We start from the raw sequence: 25,004 nt of genomic DNA, 5'->3' as shown, positions 1-25,004 counted from the left end.
CAAACACACGAGCTAGTGCAGGTCAGCAAGAACAATACCTAAGAGGTGAAGCAGGAAGATCAGGAGTCAGAGGTCAGCTTGGACTCCATAGTGAGTTTTAGATGGATGTGATCTAAAACTGAGGACTTGTTTCAAAACAAAACATCCCCAAAGCAAACAAAGTAAATTAAAAAAAAGTTTACTTCAAGAAAATCAATTTCCCTGTCCTTCAAATACAAAAACAGCATAAAAATAGTTTCAGAACACATTTTTGGTGAGGAGAAAAAAAATACAGAAAATCTATGTGTGAGTGAAAATACGCCTATTGTTTCCCTCCAAACAGCATTGCTTTGCAGCATTTGGTTACAATACATACAATACATACAAACTACTACACCTCAAAGACCAGGATGATCTTGCAGGCCACTCTGGCAAGCTGTGGCTCTGCTGCAAACGCATTGTCATGCAAGTGGCATAGCAACTTCAGTGACATGGGGACAGATTCTTAGTATCAGCCCTTTGGCACTAATAGAAAAGCTGCAATGTCTACACCACTCACTTTCATGAGCTGCTGTGCTGGGGAATGCCCACTTTGAGAAGGATTTCATATATAAAGATGAAGGAGAGCATTCCTTCTCTACCAAAATGATGCTCTGCAAGACGTGAATAAACGCTGCATTATCTAAATGTTTTCACGATCAGATCAAATCTGAGAAAGCGGGAGTTGACAGTTAAAAAGGCATAGTCATTTTTCCCTGTAGGGTTTCTCAGATCCTTGAATAACGTGATGGTATTACATGAACTGAAAAACATACCGTACCTACTGTCTCAGAGCCCCCTTCCTTATGCAATATTCCATAATAATGCTCTGTAGAACTTTGTGGTAAAGGCAATGCTAGTTGCTACACAGATTTCATAAGCTTGGGGGAAACTTAGCTCCAAAAAATAGACTTTATGTTATAAGAGACTGGGATTGGAAGAAAAATACAACAAGTTTGAATCAATAAAGCACAACACGGTATTTAGCAATTTATATTGGAAAAGATAACAATTCTATTCCTTCTCTTGATCAAGGGTTCTGGAGAATAATTATATATCTCTTAGTTTCTTGGATTCAAATTTGATTCCAGACAAAAATCTATATCGAACCACACAGAGATCCCCTGGGTATTATTCCCAACAGTTACAAGTCCGAACTTACCAATTCGGATAATGTGCACGGTAATATAGATGTCCTTCCTGAGTTCACTGCTACCCAAGTCCTACCAAGAAACAAAGCCTGGTTATTTTAGAGTTCCTATGCTGTGTAGCAAAGCTCAAGAGCTCTCTTCATTCTCTCAGAAACAAGGACAAAGATACACATGGACATAGAATATACATAGCAATGGGATGCTTGGGGCGGAAGGACCATGTTCAAACCCAGGTCGAAATAAATCACTGCTGCTGATTAGTCTGTATAAAAGGAACACTTGGGAAAAAAGACCATTGCTGATCAAATCTCTCACTCACTTTTAAACACTTAAGAAGCATGGATTAGATAGCTAGCGCCATGCTAGGCCCAGTTAGCACTATACTGGTGAAAGAGTCTCCCAGGGCCACCAGTACTCTAACAGGTGTGCTAACCAGAATGAAAGACACAGTAAAGGCTCTTACTCTCTTACTTTTCTTTCCCTGTCCCTTCTCCCTCTCTCCCTCTTCTCCTCCCTCTCTCCACATGTTCCTGGACCCACCCCCTTATCCTCCCCCCACCCCTTTATCCTCAACTCTCCTTCCTATGCCCTAAATAAACTCTATTCCATACTAAAACAAACAAAACAAAACAAAAAGACAAAGGAAACAAGGCAACTGTGATTGTTGTTAATCAGAATTCCAACCACTATTGCAATCTGTGAGTTAAATTTGAGTCATTTAGGCAGAGTCATGAGTTTCTCTGTCAATAACTTAATTCTCCCAAGCAATAAACACAGGAGACCCACTTACCACAAAGAGAGAACAGTGTCTTTCGGGCTTATCCGGGGCTTTGGGAAGCCCATTCCTATTCAGTCTCAAGAAAAATCTCTCACTGTAAGAGAAAGACAGTTAAACAGTTAGAAAATGGTTTCCTAGTTAGCCTTTACTACTTGTTCAGAATCGGGAAGCTCAGCTCTACAGAGCACTGAATACAAGAAGCACGGGCTTCATTTCTTGTAGAACTGGCAAAGCAGTATCTGCATAAGCAAGAAAACAACCTTTCCAGCAATAGGCTGGTTCCTCCTCAATAGTATCACTGCTATTACTCCACACAGTAGAAACCAACACATGATATGAGATACCAACGCAATATGGGATTGCAGAGCCCAATCTTTCCTGTGCTTACATCTAAGATATTTTAATGATTTATATCATTGCTTAACATAATGACAGAAAATGGCTTTGTAGCTCTTGGTCTTCTGGGCTTATTCTTTAAAATACAAGTTTCAATGGATGAAATTTAAATTTACTTGGGTCTACACATAAACAGAAGATCTCAAACTCTTCACTGAGCCTGTATTTGGTAATACAGCGTCACTCAGGTTTATCGCAAACACAAATGACTCACTCTGTCAATCAGCCAGTAATTTAAGGCCATAAATATTAGCGGATACCATCCAGATTCAAGGTAATTTATGAAACATTTACATTCAAAAATTACAATGTCTACCCAAGAAATATCAATGCATCCACTATCTCCAGCTTTAAATCCTCTGCAGAATTTCAATATCTGGTGGAAAAATCAAATAACTGGCAGCCCCAGGCAAAGAACACAAAACCAATATCCACTGAATGTGAAACAATCACATGATGTGGTCTTGGCTACTGCAGGATTAGTCTAGGAGAGAGGCAGAGAAATGTGGTACTTGGCATTAGCACGAGGCTCATAACTGACCACATCTGCATATTAAATTCATCATCAACTCCTTGCCTTAAACAATAGTTCTAATATTCAAATACTACAACAGGGAGACTGAGAATCATAAACAGATCTTTATGGGAGGGTTTGGGTTTCAAACTCTAAAGGCCTTACAACACCTTTTCTTCTCTTTTGAGATATAAATCTATTTGGATGCAAAGCAGATTCAGCTGCCTGCTAACCTCATCGTTTTCCCGTACTATGTCTATTCTTGACCTCTCCTATGAGAGGGCAACCAACACACATTTCTACTGGGCCATTTCCATTCCTCTTAGCCAAGCTTCTTCCATAGGGCAGGGGACTGATGCAGTGTGAATGCTGCAAGGTTTCAACTGAAATGACAGTTCCCAAGTGAGTCTGGAATCAGGGGAAGAACAAATAAAACTAAGCATGCAACATGACCTCAGTCTTCTCCAAAGCTCAACTACGATACTTTTCTTTCAAAAAGACTATAAGCACTCTTCACGGTGAAAGAAAATTCGTTATTATTTCAAACTTAGGATATGGTCAAAGGAAGTACATGCAGATTTATCTCACAACAAAGGAATTATAGTTCAAATGTCACACTACTGGCCAATACTTTTGAGAAATCATCATTTAACTGTACTCTGCTAAGATCTTCATTTGACCTCACTCATTTGACAGGCATCATGCCCCTAGGAAGTGTGTACTATTAAAATACCTATTTAGCTGGTGGGCAAACTAAAGTAAAAGTTTTTTCCAGGATCAAAAACGAGTGACTAAGAACCATATCTTATGTGTTTGTGGAAAATCTTCACTCCTCATCAGAACACTATAGTTAAATTATTGTTCTGTTCTACACAAATATCGAACAAAGCATTCCTTAGTATGAGGGGAAATAGATAGGTGTGGTGCTGAGTACTTGTGAAGCTGAGGCCAGAGGAATGCCATGAGTTTGAGGATAGCCTGGGCTACATAACAAGTCCTGTCTTAAAAATCCACAAAGAAAAAGGCACAGTCATCTGTGTATCTGGTATATTCATGTGGCACTAATGTCAAACAGGACCCAGAGGTTTCAAACTGACTTTCACCCCTGCCTTTTCTGTGCCACCTGGAACCAAGGAAACATAATCTTGGTTTGTTTAGCAGGCTAAAAAGGAGTCCTTAGTTGAAATCCCTGACAAGTTTGTTTGTCTTTCTAATGAAAATATGATTAGGAACATGAATTCCACTAAAATTCTATTAAACAAAGACAAAACTCCCCAAAGATTTAAGAATGTAATTTTATTTAGTCAAAACTGCTAAGGTTTAATAAATCTTAAGGTTTAAATGATGATGTCACTTAGTTTTTCATGGGTCCATCACTAATTATTAATTACTTACCACTTATAATACCTTAGCACACAGCACAAGTGGTACAAGTGCCCTCCCCTGGTCTGTGTCATGGATAGTGTGCCTCTGTCATAATGCAAATGGCCTTCTCTGTGAAGTTCCTCTTCATCTTCACTGAACAACTTGAGAAAACATCACACTATCTTACGATTTATCTACTGAAACTCAATAAACCTAAGGCACAAAAATCATTTTACATGTTAAAACCTCAACTTTTAATGCTATTTTAAAAATATTCAGTGTCTGTAAGTTTCATCAGTGTTTGAATAAAAACATGTTAGAAAGAACTCTGCTTCAGAAAGAGATCCTTTTTGCTCTGTCACTACTTAATCTCACCGGTCTAGACGGAATCCTGATTATGCAAGTATTATACTATATCATATCCTGTTCCAGAAAGAACATCAATACATACTAAGCCAGCAACATATCTAAGGCTTAAGCATGCCTTAGAGGGGAGATAAAAATAGGTTCAAAATGGATGCTATGAAGCAGTAAGTCACTTGCAATTTATTAAAAACCAGACAGAAAATCTCTGTGTCCAATAAAAGACATTCTATTCATTTATGACATGGAGCTGTTTTACAAAATGAGTTTCCTTTCAGCTTTAGTGATACAGACACTACTTACTTGGCAAATAGTTTTAGAAAAAAAAAATGGCCTTCGGTAATGCAATTCAGAGTCTTTGAACGATAATTCCCTACTCTCACATTTAGAGATTATCATAACATATGTTTTCTGAGCCAGGATAAAAAACCAAACAAGCCAAAGCCAGTTCGTTCTAGCACATCTGACAGTCTCATTTAAAGGTTAGTAGCCACACACAAATGGATTTCTGCCATGCTGTCTCAGGCAAGTAGTTTGTAAACTCGTAAGCTTCTTATTAGAGGACGATCATGCGTCATTAAGGAACCTCCATTCCTTACTGTCTCACAAGTTTGTGTGCCTGACTTATTATACTACAAGCAGCTAGCATGTAGGTTTATAATATTAACATATACACCTTCAGCTTCTACCAATGACTTAGCAGTCCTTGATTAGACTAACAACCCTTGATTGATTTGTGTGTGTGTGTGTGTGTGTGTGTGTGTGTGTGTGTGTTTAAAAAAAACAGTGTTTCTCTGTGTAATAGCCCTGCTGTCCTAAAACTTGCTTTGTAGACCAGGCTGGCCTCAAACTCACAGAGATCTGCCTGCCTCTGCCTCCAGAATGTTGGGATTAATAGCATCCACCACTATGCCTGGCAAGCTAAGCAACCTTCTAAGGCAAAACAAACCTCAAAACAAAGAAAATTACATCTGGAATCTTGAATCCCTTCCCAACATTTCCCTAAAAGGCTTGAAAAGTAAATTTACAGTACGAATTACATACAGAACTTCCCAGTTCCAGTGATGGGACTTCATGACCAGTTGTCAAGAGTCACCTCATTAGTGCATGATAGCTCTGAATTCTAGAGCACTTCACTTACTCCTGTCCTCAGGCACATTTTAAATCTTTATTACCCTAAATGGGATAAATAAAATGTAGTATGATACAGTATTTAAAGCGTAAACATAATTCAAAAGAAGACAATAAGAGAATCTACAGTGACATGATGTTTTCTAATGCTTAAAAGATTAAACAAAAGTATATGTCAGGAACACTGGGAAATAAGGTTTGATATATTACAAGCTGAGAAAAAAAATCATTATTTGACTTAATTATGTGCTGCTGTGTTCTCCTCGAGGAAGAACTTCACTACTGGGGAAATTTAGAATCACCTGAATTCTATATGTAGGCCATTATAAATTATGACTATGAATTCTACTGACTAATGCTTCCTTGGAAATAAAGAACAAATCATAGTTATTTATTATTCATAACCTACCTTCTAACAAGGATGTGAAAAAAACCCAAGACAATGAAATAGGAATATAAATAAACATCCATGGCGGGGTGCCTGAAGAGAAGTAATGAAGGAAACCATGTACTTTGGCCGGACTCTATCATGTTGGCTTTACAGAGATCTCATTTAATTCCCACAATTGCCCTACAGGATAGGAAGCATTGCCATCCCTGTCTGATACATGAGAGAGCTGGGGCCTGAGATATGGGACAAGCCACCCAAAGGTGCACAGATGGTCAAGGATGGAGCAATCTTACCATCTAGAATGTGACTGAGAGTCTTGGCTCACACCCACAGTGGCACCCCGTCTTTGAAAACAATAATTCAGGAATCGACAGAGAAGAGCGAAAATGTGTTACAAGGAATAAATGTTTTAAAGACTATCAATAAAATGTAAAAATACTTGAAAATAAATAAAGCTAAAAAAATTTAAGCCAGAACATAACTCATGTTCTATTCAGGTGAGCTACTAAATTCTGAGGTCCCAAGTGAAACCTCTACAAACGGAAAGGGCATCTCAATGGTACACTTCAAGAGAGATGTCCTTACATTGACACGATATGCCACAGGAAGCACATTAAGGGATGGAAGTAACTATGAAACGTCTTCCTTTCTCTGCAGGGTGTTCCTGTCTTCCACTCTTTTCTTCAACTACTCTGAATCAGGATCCTTTTGGTTACAAAGGCTGTAGGTCCAGGAGGCCACCAGGCCAAATCTGAGAATGTCCTTTGAGAAACAGCATTAAGTGGCCCTCCCAGTAGATTATTCCTATATAGAATGCTCCATTCAAAGAACAAGGAACTAAACATTCTAATGACCAATGCCAGGAATTTTGATATTTTTATATGACATATATCCTTATATTTCAAAGAGATTTATACTTTATAAGGCAATTTAATATTTTCCAACATAGATTCATATTATCAATCTAAGTCACCTCTCACATAATAATTAAATTGATCCGAGGATTTCATGCATATGAAAGTTATACAACATGAATTTTATCCAAAATCAGGGAGTGATTAATATCTCAGTTTGAACCAAATGGTGCAAAAGATCATGAGTTAATTGATCTATAAAAAATTACAAAGAACACTTTTTAAGAAGTTTGGATAGTTTAACCACTTGAAACGTATTTACAGCCTGAAAGTTAGCAACAATAAAGTGGAGTAAACATTTAAAGGACCATGATTTTATAAGCTGATCGGGAAGATAAAGGAAAACAATGGCCTCGTCTTTTCTAGTCATTCAAACCAATCCTAGAAAAACTAAACCAAACATCAACATAGCATCTTTGAAGAATCCTTATGTCTTAAGTTTAGCTATGTTGTGTCAGGAACAGTTAATGTTTGTCCTCTAGGACAGAGGTGTGAGGCACCAGAAGCTGAGAATAAAAGTGGTGGGAACACTGACATGGGCAATGGCAGAGCCCCAGTCGTGCTGGCATTAGTGCCAAAGGTCAACAGCGCGGGCATCAATGTCAGAACTCAACAGAAGGGCATTAAAGCCTCTCTCTAGAATGCAACGAAATGCAAGTGTCAGGAAGTCTCGATGGCTTTTCCTCTTTATCTTAAATGCTTTTGATAACAGTGCAAAATGGTTCCCAAAATGTTTTCTAAGACATTAGACTATGCTACACCAAAATACTCCAACCTGGCAGAAGGTTTGTTGTAATAAAGACAGTTAAGAAGCAGGAACACAGAAAGCTCTGTTCTTCCTCACTCTGCCTAAAAGCAGACCCTGACAAAAGGTGCTCCACACACTTGTCTACCCAGGAGAACAGTATTCACCAATGAAGACCATAGTAGGTCTTTATGGGCCTAGAGTCAGGGGCAGATGTGCCACATCAAGTAGCTTTATTAACTACCTCTTGCCATTTATTTGCCTTCCTACAAATTGTTGCCCCTTAGAGACTAAATACCTTCCTTTGTTTAGTCTCCTCTCTTAAAATGCACTGTTTGTGAAGATGCTGCATAAACTGGAATTCAATACAGCCTTCAAGAATTACTCATTTCCTGGCTATTCCCATGCATAGATTAAATTATCATCACATAACCATCACCATCATCATCATCTCCTCCTCCTCTTCTTTTTCCTCTCTTCCTCCTCCTACTTTCCTTCCTCCTCCTCCTTCATCACCATCACCATTGTCATCATCATCCTTTGGGAGACATTATGCTGCCCTGCTGTCCTAGAACTGTGCAGCCCAAGTTATCCTCACATTCCTGATTCTCCTGTTTCTTTCTGCCTCCAAATGAATTAAAGGTATGTGCCAACCGATCCATCTTCTTCTTCTCTCCTTAGTTCATCTTCTGTTACAAAGATCTGTAACAAATGGCTGAGAAAAAAAGTACCTCACTCAAGCCTAATACCATGCAGAGTGCTATAACTGTATCCCTTATTTCATTGGCGAACACTGGAAATGGAAAAGCTTAAACAGCATCATAATGAGCTGAAGTGATGCTAGTGCCAACTCAGGTCACTGTGGAAAGTGGGCAGGAGGTGTGGAAGCAGCCCTAAGGTGCCTTCTGGACCTTGGTTGGGATCTGGTTCTCATGAGTAGATGAAGGTCGGGGAGACACTGTATCCCAAGAGAAAGACTTCCCAGTAGAAAGAGAAGAGACCCATTAACCTTATCTGAAAGTCCCTCATCTGCTTAGTCACTACTTTCTCCTGCAATGTCCAATTCATAACAAGGAGATCCTGACTTATTAGGGTGGTGGTTGGCTGAAAACATTTCTCCATGATTAAGGTCTAGTTATAGTAAGGAGCACTAAGCTCAGGTCTTAACCAATTCTAATTTTTATGTTTTTACAGCTGTCTTAAGTGGCACCAAACAGGCAACAAAGCTATCTCATGGACAAAGACTTTCCCCCTTTCTTTCTCAACCACAAGACCAACACTAAGGACAGGGCATTTCTTTGAAAGTCTTACTAGCTAAGACCATTAGCGTACTAATTTTAAAACTAAAGTAGAATTACAATCATGTGATCCTTTGAGTAAAAAGAAATGGAAACAGGAAGTCCATGGAGACAGACTCCAAAGCACAGTTGCTTACCTAAGAAAAAGAAAGCAACAGACTCCTTTGTTAATATCCAAGGCTAGATTCTGTATAAATATCTGCCTTGAAGAGACTAACCAAACCATCTGATAGCTTTGTCACATAAGGGATTCAGCTAAATGTCACATGAGAAGATACATTTTTAAAGTATAGCTAAGATCACTACAAATTTTGACTATCAGAATTGGTCAATTTGACCTTTTAGCACAATCCGAAACTACCTTATGCTATTTTCTTTGGATAATAAGAAAAATGAAAGAAAACTCTCTAAAACAACAAGTTTTAATGATAAGAGAAATGCAACTCTCTTAAAGGGATAAATAATCACTAAAAATTCATAGCACCTTCGCAATCACCACAATAAACAAAGTCATAAATGATGATGGTGGTGGTGATTCTGGCTGTCTGACACACAGCAATGACTCTAATTTTAAAATCCCCAAATTTCCCTCTTGGGGAAATTCCTAGAAAGATAAATGCTATATAATTAAATGACTCAGGAAATATATATCAAAGATACTTTGAAAAGGATTCAACATCATAACAACCCCAGAATTGTCAAATGGGATTTTGTGAGATTTAAAAGTTCTGTGGAACAAGAAGTCATCACCGGACTAAAGAGATGACCTATACAATAGGAGAAAAGAAAGTCTTTGTCAACCATACATCTACAGGGGACAGATATCTAGAGTACATGAAGAACTGTATACCACAAACCCCCAAATTAGTCAACAACAGATGGGCTATCAGACTGAACAGAGAGTTTCTCAAATGTAATTTTCTTCAACACCTTTAGCCATTGTCAAAATGTATACTAAAATTGCTTTAATATTCTATCTCATACCAGTCAGAAAAGCCTACCAAGAAAGAAATGAAAAAATGTTAGCAAGGATGAAGGGGAAGAGGAACCCAGATACACTGATGTGGGAATGTAAATTGGTAGTCACTGTGGAAATCAGTATAAAGGCTTTCAAAAACTCAAAAGTGTAACGGCCATGACCTAGCTAGTTTTACCACTACCAGACTTTAAGTTAGAGAAAATTGCACATCCATGTTGATTTCTGCACTACTCACGAGAGGAAAGACACAGAACCAGCCTACATATGACCAAACAGATGAACTGGTAGATCGCTATGCTAAAAAAGTAATAGAGACTCCGAGACAAATACCATTTGCAGAATTGAAATGTAAGTGGGGATAGAAATGTGTCCAAGTGTGTGCACATCTCTCTCTATGTAAGTCAGGAAACGAAAATCTAGAAACTAAGAGAAGAAGAATTTGCCTGCAAAGATAGAGCAGAGGGTACTACTTGAGAAGAAACCAGGAGCCAGCAAGAAATAGAGAGGAGATGGGGAGATAAGGAAGGCATTGTGGCAGGGAAGATGAATTTTAAAGCGTCTAATCGCACCTGTATAGAAATGCTATCACTAGGCCTATTTTGAATTCTGACTAAGAATTAATGGAGTTGGAGAGGGGGAAGCACATGCTTTAGTCTTTTCCCAGAGAATATGTTAGAAGATTAATAGGAAAACAAGCTTCTTCTGAGCAGAGGACGCAAAGGTAGACATGGCTAGGAGGAGGGTCAACAAGAACAGGGTCACGAAGCATGGTGATTTGCATGGGGGGGGGGAAGAGCGTCTTAGGCTGATTCTTCTTGAAATTCACAGAATGTGATCACTGCAAACACCATATCCTTGACATTCTTCGAGGGAGAAACGAGTCTGGTCTATACATGGTAGCCACTCTGACTTTGTGAAATACTGTCTCTTCACTAGGAAACCACTTTTAATAAATGTTAGATACAAGTAAACCAAAGCTCTTTATAAGTATTTTCAGGAGAAGTATGCATTTAAAAACAAGTGAAAAAATAAAGGTTAGGAAGCTGTAAATGAAAACAGAATGATTAAATAAAAAAAAAAAATCCATGTAATTCAAGCCCTTAGTGTCAATAAATAAATCTTTCATATATTTTTATCTCCACAGGATGTTCTGAGGTTTTTTTCTTTGTTGGTTAGGTTCTTTTTGTTTGTTTGTTTGTGAATATTAAATCCAGTGGTGACACTTGGCTATAATCCCAGTACAGGCAGAGCAGGAAGATCACTAGGAGTTCAAGGCCAGCCTGGTCTACATAGCAAGCTCCAGGCTAACTAGGACTACATAGTGTGAGACAACTCAAAAAATAAACAAACCAACAAAACGCATACTGACTGCCATAGCCTTACATGTAATACTGTATAAAGGCGTGGCCTAGAAACGATCCGTAATTTTCTCTACATTTTGAACCTAAGCAGAACAGTAGGTTTGGAGGATGTGGTTTTCTTTACGCCTTCTCTAGATGAGCATTCGGCCTTAGGCGGAGATTATTCTGGCTGACTGAGTGCACGAGTGAGCAGGCTTCAATAATTGCACAGTAGTGGTGTGAGTAGACACACCCCTCTTAACTTAAAATCCGAAACTTTCAAATGCTTAGGGGGTAACACCAGGCATTTTTGCGATGATTTTTATGTACTTTTTTTTTTTTCAACATGACAGTGTTTGCAAATGATGGCTCCCTAGAGACAGGTCTGAGAGTGCAACTCTGATGAGCACAGTGTAACAGGAAACAACTCTTACGGATGCACTCACCACTCTGGTTCTCTCTTACTGAGCAGCACATTCCCACCCCAGTCCAGGAGGGCAAGGATGAGAGCAAAGATGGAGGGACTAATGGTATTATCTTTTAATGCTTTGTCTCAATGGGAAAGCAAAACTTAAAAGCTTTTTTAACTGCATCACTGCACGCACACATGTATACACACACACACACACACACACACACACACACACACACACACACACACACACACACACACCTGCTATGTATCAAGTACTCTGCAAGTTGCTGAGACCATAAAGACGATGAGCAGGTAGAGGCACAGCACGATCATTCCTTTTATTAGCGCAAATTCTTCCCGCTAAATAAATGGCAATCGAATCACCAAGGAAGTCCTTGTGAAGTGCTTGCCATGTATGACAGCGGCCTATCCCATACGGACTCCAGAAGACGAAATTATTCTGAATTCCCTACAGGAAGCAACCTGGATGCTCATGAGGAAGACAGAGATGACCATGTTACTAGTGAGAGGAGGCTCACTCACCTGCTCCTGATGTAAAAGGCAGGATCAGGGAGAAGGGGGCTTTCTGCTCACCTTTTAAAATACTCCACTACTTAAGAGAGCCAAGCTGTCTGCATAAGTGCAAAGCAAAAGAGAAGCCTACCCAAGTTCATGTCTCTGTGAGCTTCTGGTTTTCTGCAACTCTAGTTTTTCTAGTCATTTACTTAATTTAAATAATTGGCATTATATTCTTATCATTAAATGCTAAAAAAAAAAAAACCAAAGAGTAGTTCTGTGATACACAGTGTGTTCTAGATTTGAATGAAGCCTTTCCTTGCTCAATTCTTTATATTTGTACCCCCCTCCTGCCCCATCTCAGCTCCAGCAGCTTCCTTAAAATCACTACCATTTAAGGCAACCAGTATTCGTTGGCCATTTTTTTTTCCATGTGTAACACAAGAGTGAACACATAAGGGATAAACCACAGATGCAATTAACTCGGAGTGACAACAATCCCAATCCCCATACAACCTGCTGGAACCATCAAATGATGGAGAAGAGGGAGGCGGGAGGCAGTTGTGCATGTGAACAAGAGGCCCCAGGGAAGGTCTCTATGGGTCACTGCTGGACAGACACCCACAGTGAATCTGTGCCAACATGTCTAGACACAGCAGGAAATGCTCTGGGCCTGATAGAACGGTTGTCGCTGCCACAATTCAAGAAGGACCTCTGAATGCCTCCACTACCTATTTTAACTCTGTGCACTGTGCCCCTTGCTAGTCTGGCTGGGCCGTTTCCTTACACTGCTTTTCTTTGCTTTGGAAAGCTTACAATCTGTAGCGAGTGTTGTAATATGGATTTACAAAAACAGACCTAGGCCTACAATCTGTCAAAGTGAAAACACTAAAAATTCCTAAATGATGTAAAAATGTAGATGGTGAACTTGTATGATCAGGGCATGGTAAGCTTTAGGTCATGCATCAAACAAGATATCTAGCACAGACATGGGGGATTAAAACCTGTAAAAGGCTCTATTAATCTTACTATACAGTACTATACACAGGCAAAATTAGTATCACTTTCTCCCAAGCTCTTATATATGTCTACCTCTGAACAGGGTTATAGGAAGCCATGAAAGTAATTGTGTAAGGCTCTCCTCATCTGGACACAGGACTCCCAACTTCCTTATTCCTGTTCCCACTGTGGTGTTTCAGGATATAATCCCCCTTCAGGCTTCTGATCGCCCTCTTCTTGAGCACGCCTGGATAACGTAATATGCACTTCATATTACCTTTTGCTAGTGGGTCTCTCTAAACTTTAAGTAACTGCAATATCACAACTAAAACATCACCAATTTCTTAGAATGTGTGATTTCTACGAGAAGGCAAAGGGAGTCACCAGGTACGTCTAGCTAAGGTAATGCATACTTTCCCTTGGGGTTGAAAATCATCCTCCTCATAGCCAGGATCCACCCAACAATAAACTACTGGGTACTGAGCAGCATCCTATGCGTTTAACATTCAAGTAACCCCACCAGGAAAGCACTGTTATCGTCATAAGTCCTACTCGTTAACAGTGTAAGAGATGTGCCGTTACATGCCCAGGCTGATGGAGCCAAGTCAGGATTTCTACCTAGATTTGCTAACCTCAGTGTGGCCACCAAGCCACACTGAAAGGGTGTATAAGACACAGGAGATGTGTGTCTTTCCCAGACAGAGAGAAAGTCATAGCCACTTTACCGTTATGTAAGGATCTGGATTTTTAAAACGCCTGCACTTTACCTACTGTATTCAGTACTTTCTCTCTCTTAAATGACAGAATTGGACTGAATAAAGTGTAATTGTAGGCAAAAGAAAGCTATGGAAATGAAACCTTTCAAGAAAAATGAGTTTAACTGCAAATCTAACTTCAGAAAAGTATGTGGAAAAAGGAATCAACAGAAAGTAAACTTCATCTATGCAATTTCCTGCTGCTAATTTCTCACTTAAAAGTCCATGCCAGTGGCTGACACGTACGAGCAGCCTTGTGGTAGTTAAGGACCAACTGGTGGTATTCAGGCCAAACTCTCTGCTGTGTCAAAAATAAAGAAATGAATTAGTCCCAAGATGAAATTACAATGTTAATTAATAAGGACTTAGAATATGTCAGTAAAGAAAATAATGAAAGTCACACAAAAACCACTAAGCCGTGGCTCACAGTCAAACATACAACAGAGTCTCTCACTGAAGTTGACTATTTCAGCTAGACTAGCCGGCCAGAGTGAAGGTCACGGGACAGGGTTATTCACACGTTTTGATGTAGTTGAAGCACAAGGGAAGATAAGCACTGACGCACAGTTGCACAGCCCCTGTAAAGCACCATGCTATGTTTCCTTGTATCCCACAGGGTGCCAGAGCCATTTCTTAAGTGCCAGCCGCATATACTGCCAGTTCCTTTTCTCTGGATAATTACAACTCGTAGGCCCATCCTAAGGCTCAAACAGTTCACAACCACACCCTCAGCTCTTCCTTTCTCACAGCTAATCTCCCATTTGCAAACTCAAGTCTGTTTCCTGATGCTCCTCTCCTAAGAGGCCTGGGGCCATCAGTGATTTCCCTTCTCCTTCAGTGTGGCCTCTTCCTCATTACTAGATCCTTCCTGTCCAATCTTCAAAGCTCAAGTTTCTACCATTCTAGATCTTAAAAGGATGAGCCCTATATAGGCCCCCTTAACATTTAATAGTAAACATAAAATGAGTGGGGGAAGAACAGAGCACGTTATGAATATTACGGATAAGGGATACTGAGTAGGGATGGGAAATACTGATTCCTACACAGCCTACCCTGTACCAGCTTCAGTGACTTTGGGCAAGGTCTGTAGGCTGCACCATCTACAAATGAAGGAATATTAGTAGTATGTACCTCTTAGGGTAGTTGAAAGAGCTGAGTCAGGAAATATTTTTAAAGGAACTTAGAATAGTGTTTGACATGGAAAAGGTAAGATACCTTCCTGCCTTCCCCAGCTACTCTGTATAGAGTGAGGAAACCAAACTTCCAGCCAGATAAATGCTCTCTAAAAATGTTTTGCTTATGTGAAAACAATGTGGCAAACTCATTTTTTGAACAAATAATTATCTTTCATAGAAAGAAGCTATGTGAAGGTTGTATCGGACTTCAATGAGTGGTCTGTAATTTTCAATGATCACTAGACTCTATGGGCTGGCGTGCTATTCTATCCAAGTAGCCAAGGAGAGCAAACATGAATGAGGCAGGCATATGCTAACCAGATGCTGTCAGAACATGTCTGCCTTCTTTCTGAGCTTTACAGTAAGGAGGGTCCCTACCATGATCAGAGTCCCAATCTCCTGGGCCATCTTCAGACAGGTTTGACAATTGTTTAAAAAAGAAAAAAAAAAACAAAACAGGTTTTATAAACAAAGCTGTCAAATGATGACTTAAGGACTTAGAAACTCAAAAACATCTGCCTTGGTTGGTACTCAGGGGATGTTACACACTTCACATTTTTGGCAGATGAACTAGGAAGGTTATACCACATGGTGGCTCCCTTCATACTGGATACCTGTGAGGTCAGACTCTAAGCTGTTCATCCTTGGAAGAGATGAGCAGTTGACACTACCTCATATACCTTCAAGTCCTCTGGGAGAAGCTGCTGAGATTGGTCAGCAGTAAGAACACTTGCTGTACAAACCTGGTAACCCAAGTATGACCCCTTGGAAGGTATGTAAACATGGAAGGGGACAGATAATTTCACAAAGCTGTCCTCGGACTTTGCACATGTGTGCCATGACATGTGAACAACCCCCCATATATCATGCAGAAACATATACAATAATGTCATAGTCTTTGGCGTGACTGAGGGCTCAGCAGGAAACTCACTGCTAGGCTCAAAATCCTGACTCTCTTCCAGGTACCCACATGGTACAAGACAAAGTGAAAGTAAGCATTAACTCCACAAGCTGTTTTCTGACCTCCACATGTGCCACGAATAAACAAAAGGAAAATGTTTTAAATGAATCCTCTCAAAGCATTTGATTTCAGAAACCAATTTCTGTAGACTCAATTACTTCTGGAGTCTCATGCTGGTTTTGGTATCAGTATTATCGATGATAATAAATGATGACATTAAAATGCCTGGTGACAGAAACTTCTTGTGCTGATTGTTTTTGTCAAGTTGACCCAAACTGGAGTCACCAGGGAAGAGGACAGCTCAGTTAAGGAACTGTCTCCATCAGCACGGCCTGTGGGAGTCTAGAGGGCATTTTCTTAATTGCTAGCTGATGTAGGAGAGCCCAGCCTGCTACTGACAGTGCCATCCCTAGGTTGGTGGGCCTGGGCCCTTTGAAAAAGGAGCAGAACAAGCTTGAGGAGAGCAAGCCAGTAGCCACGGGTCTCTACTTAATATCCATCCGCCAAGTACCTCTTGCACCCTTGCTTTGGTTTCCTTTGATAATGGACTGTAACCCAAAAGCCAGATGAGCCCTTTCTAGCCCAAGCTGCTTTTGGTGATGCTGTTTATCAGAGCAACAGAAACAAAACCAGGATCCTCATAAGGTCCAAAAAGCACAGTTTACATTTGCATGGGCGATTTTCCTATTTTCACTCAGAGAATAGGAATCAAACACAAGGAGTGCTGAACATGGACTCTTAAATGGAATGTTTTAGAAAATTTGAAAATGTTTTCAGCAAGAGAAACTCTGAACGATGCTAATGTTAAACCAGTGCTATTTCAATGATGTTAACATTATACATTATTAAGTACATCTTTATAGGATGGTAAATATGATAAAAATATAATGGTATTATATTGACTATGTGCATTGTTAATCACATTGATAATTTTATCAGTTATCATTCTATTAATCCTAATATAAAAATCACTGTTTTGTGAACTCAATTGCAACATGTGTGAAAAATATGGAAATTTATTTTTCAGAATTTCAGATTGATAGAAATAAGCAGAAGAGATACTGCTTAGTAAAAACATAAATGATAGTATATCATCCATTCAAAGTTTTCAGGATTGTGCAAAACTATAGGTACACCAAAAACATTTCAATAGAACAAGCCAGTGTCAAGCCAGGTGTGGTGGCACAGGGCTTTTTCATGGCACTTAGGAGGCAGAAGCATGCAAATCTCTTGAGAGTTGAATGGCAGCCTGTCCTCTACACGGAGAGTTCTAGGACAGCCGAGGCAACACAGTGAGACCTTGTCTCCAAAACAAAAAATAATGAACAAGGAAAAGCAGGTGTTATCGCTAAGAATCATTCACAGATGTCAAGTACAGAGCGATAATGGGTCAGTATTTTAAGTCTTTTTCTCCTCTTGGAGAATTGATTTGTGATGGGAAATGTTCTTCAAGGACACCAATTCATCTCCTCCAACTGTGTTTCCGGTTGATTCTGAAAACATAATACCATTGTTACTTCCACACTTTCTATATCCTAGCCTTACTTCACAAAAATACCACCATCTGCATTTCCTAGGCGTAGTCCACTAAGAAGAAATAAGTCACACTTGTCAGTATATAAAACTAATTCATAAGTTACCCATCGTGTGTTATTGTTACAAGTGCATTAAAATAAAGTTCGCATACTTCATAGGAAAAGAGGGAAATACTCGTAGATTATGACATTTATGAATCAGTACGTGTGGCTGGGAGTTGCTTAAGAGTCTATTTATTTTATTAAGTACTCTAAAAAGCACTGTACAAATGGATCATTATGCGTGACTCGAGTAATTCCATCCTAATTCACAATTTAAATGTGAGACTCTCTTTTAAAACATAAAGTACTTTATGTTTCTATTCAAAATAAATATAGTTCTCTTCGAGTCTCAGGAAGAGCTCAAACACTTGGCTGGGTACACAAAGCATCCACTCTAAGTCTTTTCCTAGCCATTAAAAGTCTGGGCTCGTGATGACACTCAGCACTAGGGAGTCACTCAGCAGGCACGAGGCCTGGGACTTGACTCCTAACACCCCAGAAAACCTAACCTTATAATGAAAAACTTGCCACAGAGAACCAAGACGGGTAAGAGTCAGAGCACTGATGGGAAGTTTGTGCTAGCACAGCTCGGCTGCTTCAAAGGGAGTGTCTGCAAACATCTTCCTCCACACCATTGATCGAGACACAGAAAGATCAATGCTATTTATTATTTGCTGAAAAGCTGAAAGACAATACATGCTGATTTCCATAAGTAAGCATTATATATACTCTGGAGAAATTTTATCTTCTTGGCATTATCACCACAAAGCAACTGAAACAAAAGCAAGCTTGGTACCGAGGCCATCTTTCATTTAAGTTCACGTAGGATTCTATAGATCTTTTGATTTCCCAGGAATCCTCAAATCGATCCAACCTTAATGGAAATATCTAGAGGGTAGGTAAATGAGAAACTCAGAGTTTTATACAATGAACTGAGGCTGGTAGATTAAAAAGTGCATCTGAAAGTATCTAATCTGCAAATCCACCATACTTACAACAAGGAACTCAAGTCCTGTGTCCACATGCCATTACCTGATTGGGCGATTCTCTTTACTGTCGAAGAGCGAGAAGATGACCTCCAGCTCCTCTCCCAGGTTGGAGCACATGAGGCTCTTCATCTGGACAAAGAGATGGTGACTGCTGGCCTGCACAGGAGTGTCCTTCTTCCGATGTCGATGTTCCATCTGATGATACCCACCCCACAGGAAAAACACGTCAGCGCGGACTGAAGAAAATTATGGCACAATGGAGTGCTGCGGACTGCCTATAGTACAATCTCTGTTCAAACTAGACTCAGTATCTAATCTAAATTTCAAAGTTTCTTCTAGCTTCATCAAGGCTATGGCTTTAAGATTTCCTTTAAATTTTTAATGATAAGGAGATATAAACTCATGGGATAGATTCAGGAAGGCGGAAGTTCAAAGGTTTTCTGTGATCTTAAACAACTTGCATGATGAGACCAAACCAGAGAACAGACAAGAGAGCTGGCCTGATAGGACTGCTTGTAATCTGAACAGCTTGGGAGGCGAAGCAGGAAGAATTCAAATTTAAGACCAACCTGTCTACAGAGTTCAAGGCCAGACTGGTCAGCTTGTTAAGACTTTCTGTTCTCCTTCTTTCCTTCCTTCCTTCCTCCCTCCCTCCCTCCCTCCCTCTGTCTCCCACCCTCCTGTCCGTGTGTGTGTGTGTGTGTGTGTGTGTGTGTGTGTGTGTGTGTGTGTGTGTGTGTGTGTTTGAGATGTTGGTCAGTGGGAGAGCACTTTATCATAGCATATGCAAGACTTTTAGGTTTAATACTCAGAACACAAAACAAAAAAGCAACAATATAACCTGCCCCCCCTCCCACTGCCCCAAATAACCAAACAAAAAACCCTTCCGATTCCAGTTCCAGATCATTTAATAATGAGAGATAACATTTCTATAAATTCTCACAGAATTTCTTCTTAAAATTTCTTTTGAAAATTATACTAACTCACAAACCTTCGGTAGTTTGGGAAAGAGGCACTGACAAGTCCTACACCACTAAAGCAAGGTAAAGTTTCTAACTCGCTATGAAGCTCTGGAGAGATGGTCAAGGAGCCCATGAGGAAGCCAGTTAGGAGGAAACTCCACTGCATCCTTTCTCATCTTGTCCTCACTGCGCTCAGCTGCTGTCAAACTTAAATGGAGGCCAGAATTGAAAAGGAAGGCAGTTGCAGGAAGGAAAGAAATTACTGACGGGGCTATAGGTGGGAGACCATGAAGGCAAGTACCCAGTCAACAAATACCCATTGGGTATCTACTACAGGCCAAGCACTGGGAAAGCAACAGTGCACAAACATAAGCAGTCCATGCTTTGTGGAGATGGGACCCACTAGAGGGATAAAATGCCAGGAAAACTGGTGTGTGCATACACAAAGATACACCCATCCATTCACAGATGCTCACATAAACAGACAGACAGACAGACAGACAGACAGACAGACACACACACACACACACACACACACACACAGAGACAGAGAGAGATAGAGACAGACACAACCACACACCTACACACCAAGAGTATGGGAAATCTATATTGTAAAAAGAGCCCAAAAGAATGTTTTGATTTGATTTGAGCCTGGGAAGTCTGAATGCTCCTTGGAAGACTGTTCCGTAGTAAAGCACTACAGAAGAAGCAAGAATTACGGCGTCTTTAGGACAGAACTTCTGGGTTTGACTAGTGAGGATGCAGGCTGTTTTCCCTTCTAATCCTTTGGAGGTTGGTAGGTAAATACTTTCAGAAAAAGAAAAACATGACCATGACAACGTAAAAATTCATACAAATCTCTATTTAGCATGCACATATTGGCCCAGCTTCCAATCTATTCAGCTACTGGATTTCTCACTGATGAAGAATAACAGGGCAGGGAAATACCTGGAAAGCCTGGGCATCATCAGGAGAGATGGTAAAGTAAGAGGTGGCATGGTCACTATCCTATCACGGACAGCCTACTGTTACCCTCTGTGAACCTCCTGACTAAGAAAGGAATACTTTTAGCATCATGGATTTGAACTCCAGAGTTCAGGCTATGGCTAAAAATGATGGTTGGGACTATGAATGGTTGTTGGGGTGAAGGCACATAACCACATCTCTATATCAGCTACCTCCTAAGGCTTGTAAGTAGAATTTAATAATTACCAAATGATTATCCAACTTTCAAGGTAAGTGGGATTTTTTTTTATAATTTACAGTTGTAGATGCAATTACATGACATCATCAGAAAGGTTATATGCATCCTTTATTCTGAACTATCTAAAAGCAAAAAAAGATCACAAACAACCCACTAAACAGACCTCTAATTGGCCCCTACTCATCAGGACACACATGGGACGCCTCTCTGTAAAAGCGAATATATATTTTTTTTCTCCATCTTTTTTTTTTTTTTTAAAGAAAAGCTTCTGTGAGGCTTGCTCTACTTTGTGCTTTCAAAATTCTTTCACTGTGGTAAAAGACACATCACATACTCATAAAGCTAATCTCTTTAGTTCAAAAGGAAGAATTTCTTTCCCCCTTAGAATTGCTAACTTACTTGCTGAGTTACTTAAAAGCCTCTACAAAGACATAGTCAAAAGTGTAGCACAGCACAAGTTACTCCAAAGAAATGATGGGTACCAAAGGCCAGAGCAGGGGCCCCAGACTCAAAGGCCTCCTGTAAAGAACTGACCTCAAGGAGTGTCTGCTCTTGGCCTTGCAGAGTACAAAGTTTCTAGCACCAATTGTGGCATGCAATAGGAACTGACAGGGGAAAAAAATCAGCTTCCTTACTCATGCAAATAATGTGATATCTCGAGAGCGGTGGTTCTCAACCTTGACTGCACTTTAGAGTCACCAAGAGAGCTTTTAAAAAATGCTCACACCAGGTCCTGTCCCAGAACAATTAAGTGGGAATTTCTAGGGGAGTAGGAAAAGGGTCTCAAGAGCTGTAGTTTTAAAGGCTCCCCAGGTGGCTCTAATAGGCAATGAGGGTTGACAGTCATTGATGGAGATCATATGCGGAGAGATACAAATCACAGAAGACTGAAAAAAATGTATTATTGCATCTGACAAGTCATCAGTATGTCCTGGAATCTACCTTGTGTGCTAGGAATGAGACTGGGTGGTTCTGGGCTATGTGCCTATGACACAGACCCTTCTGTGTAGCACTCTAGTGCTTAAGTCTTCCATCCACCCACTCTTCTTCCAGATCTGCGATAGATTGGATTTAAATAGGTTATGATTATGTGCTTATGTCTTGGCAGTTCACTACTTTTGAGGACTGCTAAAAGTATCTCTACGAAAAGAGCATCACAGTAATACCATTAAAAAGGTATGCTAATATTTCATGAGCTATAACTTATAGTCACAACACAGACAACAATCCTTCTTGACATAATGTATGGCTACAGCTATACCTGACAGCTGCGTTACACATACTTACAGCTTGTATTTTAACTATACCGTTTACTAAGAGAAAAAGCAGATTCACTTCAAAGATTTCTTCAACTCATTGCTTTTCCTCATGTGCTACATAAACTACTAGATAAATGGACTATACCAGGCTTCTCAATTTTGGTGAAGAGAGTTGTGGGGGGCTTTGGGTTTGTATAGTAACCCCTAAGTGAACTTTCTCTACTACCATCCCTTGTTATAGCAACCAAATTCTGTCCTCAGCCAATGGCAAATATACATTTTGGGTGGTGGTAGTAAACTTCTTTAAGAATCATCCAGCAATGGCCATGAGAATGAATGGAAATCTGCAACTGACATGGGAGAGAGGCATCTCCAGGAAGAGACTGAGACCTTGGATGGGGAGATGCCCAAGACTCAATGGGGGTATCCTTAACTGTGACTTACAGCATTGAGGATACAGAGCCTGGAGAGCTGCCTTCTGTGGCCAGGCAGAAATCCCAGGGGAGAGATAGGGACACTAACCCACCCACAAATTTTTGACCCAAAACTTATCTTGCCTACAAGAAATGCAGGGACTGGGAATGGAGCAAAGACTGAGGGAATGACCAAGCAATAACCAGCCCAACTTGAGATCCATCCCAAGGACAAGCACCAACCCCTGACACTTTTAATGATATTCTGTTATGCTTGCTGGAAGGAGTCTAGCATGGTTATCCTCTGAGAGGTTCTTCTCACCAGCTGACATGGACAGATGCATACACCCTCAGCCAAACAGTGGATGGAGCTTGGGGACGCTAATGGAAGAATAGGAGGAATGATTGGCCCCTAAGGGCCCCTAAGAATAGGAATGCCACAGGAAGATTAACATGAATCAACTAACCTGGACCCTTGGGGCTTTTAGAGACTGAACCACCAACCAAAGAACATATACATAGGCTGGACCTAGGCCTCCCTGCACATATGTTGCAAGTGTACAGCTTGGTCTTTATGTGAGTGTCGAACAACTGGAGCAGGGACTATTCCAAAAGTTGTTGCCTGTTCATGGAATATGTTCTTCTAACTGGGCTGCCTTGTTTGGCCTCAGTGAGAGGGGAAGTACCTATCCTTTCAGAGACTTAAAATGTCAGGGTGGGGAGATACTCAGGAGAGCCCCACCCATTCAGAGGAGAAGGGGAGGAGGGGATGAAAGAAGGATTGTGGGAGTGGGTGACCAGGAAGGGCAATAAGCAGGATGTAAAGTAAGTAAGGAGGAAGAAGAGGAAGAGGAGGAGAGGAAGAGAAGAAATAGGAGAGAAAGAGAAGGAGAAAGAGAGGAAGAATGAGGAGGAGGAGAAGAAGGAGAATGAGAAGGAGAAGGAGGAGGAGGAGGAGGAGGAGGAGAAGGAGGAGAAGGAGAAGGAGGAGGAGGAGGAGGAGGAGGGAGGAGAGGAGGAGAAGGAGGAGGAGGAGGAGGAGGAGGGAGGAGAAGGAGAAGGAGGAGGAGGAGGAGAAGGAGAAGGAGGAGGAGGAGAAGGAGGAGGAGAAGGAGGAGAAGGAGGAGAAGGAGGAGGAGGAGGAGGAGGAGAAGGAGGAGAAGGAGGAGAAGGAGAAGGAGGAGAAGGAGAAGAAGAAGAACCACTGTTTTCTATTTGGCAACCACAGCTATAGACCACTAAGAATTGCAAACAAGAAAATAGAATGTTACACACATAAAAATGTCCCTAAAAAGATACTCTGCCAGTAGAGATTCTGGCCAATTAGCTTTTCTTTATAGCAGCGCTAGGACTGCCTTTGGCAATCCAACCTTTTGTAGGTAAATGTGAGTTGGCAAGGTAAGGTTTAGCATGTTCCAGCTTTGATGGATATAATTGAGTAAGAATGATCTGTGATCAGGGATTACCAAAACGCAAAACCAGGACTTTCTTCCCCAGGGTACAAAAATCAGTTTGGGAACTTCTGAAAAGATAAATCATTCTTTCTGGGAATATTTACGTTCACTCCACAGTCCTTGACTTAAAATGATAATATACTGTGAAATAAAGGCATGGAATTGGTGATGGAGCCTCCCAACTTCTCTCCCTGGTAAAAATCAAAGAAGGCAGATGCTGACAGGTTGCATAGAGGAAAATGAACAGAGTGGCAGGCAGCCTCATGAAGACAGGACACAATAAGAAGAAAAATAGCTAGCTGCCTTCCAAAAAAAAAAAGTGTCCTTCTGACCTTCTGATATTCATAAACATTGCTTCTTTTCCTTGGGCTTAAAAACAGGAACATGCAATTGTTATTGAGGAGACATTACATTTTCGTAGACAAAAATTACAATGTTTTATTTCCTCATCTATAAAAAGATGACTTTGGACCAGAATCTGAACTATAACATGCCAAGTCACCCACTTATTGTCTTTCCCAGAAGTGGCAGACGTTGCCAATGAATCAGGGCCTATGCGAGATGCCAGCCTCTCATACCCATTGAGTTCAGGCCTCTACCACCAATAAAAGGTAAAGTTAAAAGAGGTTAAACCCATTTGACACCCTATCTACAATGTCAAAGGGAAAGGCAGAGGCAGAGTTACATGTAGAAAACCAAACTAGGGAAAAGAAACTATATTGATGAAGGGCATTGTTAATTGGTCATCAAACATTTCATATCTTTAGCTAAATCTGCAGGTGCACCTACGTTCTGCCAAAGACAAAGAGAGACAAGGGTTCTGTACAGCCTCCAAGGAGGCTTGTTAAAGTAGCTCGGTCAACTGCAATGATCCTTTGTCCTTGCAACTTCAAAGAGGACAGACATCAGGGCTACAACTTCTGCAGCTATATTGTACTATAT

The 25,004-nt window shown here is 40.4% G+C and overlaps 1 protein-coding gene across 1 annotated transcript in view; it reads right to left on the bottom strand.

The window, feature by feature from the left end:
* Dock4 (dedicator of cytokinesis 4) overlaps positions 1 to 25,004 on the bottom strand; it is a 387,862-nt gene that overhangs the window by 164,388 nt on the left and 198,470 nt on the right. Inside the window, exons 8-10 of the mRNA XM_032907671.1 lie at positions 18,814 to 18,965; positions 1,960 to 2,041; positions 1,181 to 1,241 (exon numbers count right to left, since the gene is read on the bottom strand). Coding sequence (XP_032763562.1) covers positions 1,181 to 1,241; positions 1,960 to 2,041; positions 18,814 to 18,965 — 295 coding nt within the window. The remainder of the gene's footprint in view (positions 1 to 1,180; positions 1,242 to 1,959; positions 2,042 to 18,813; positions 18,966 to 25,004) is intronic.

The sequence above is a fragment of the Rattus rattus genome, chromosome 7 (assembly GCF_011064425.1).
Source record: "Rattus rattus isolate New Zealand chromosome 7, Rrattus_CSIRO_v1, whole genome shotgun sequence".
Classification (NCBI taxonomy): domain Eukaryota; kingdom Metazoa; phylum Chordata; class Mammalia; order Rodentia; family Muridae; genus Rattus; species Rattus rattus.
The sequence above is the reverse complement of the archived record's forward strand: the minus strand, read 5'-3'. Positions and strand labels throughout refer to the sequence as shown.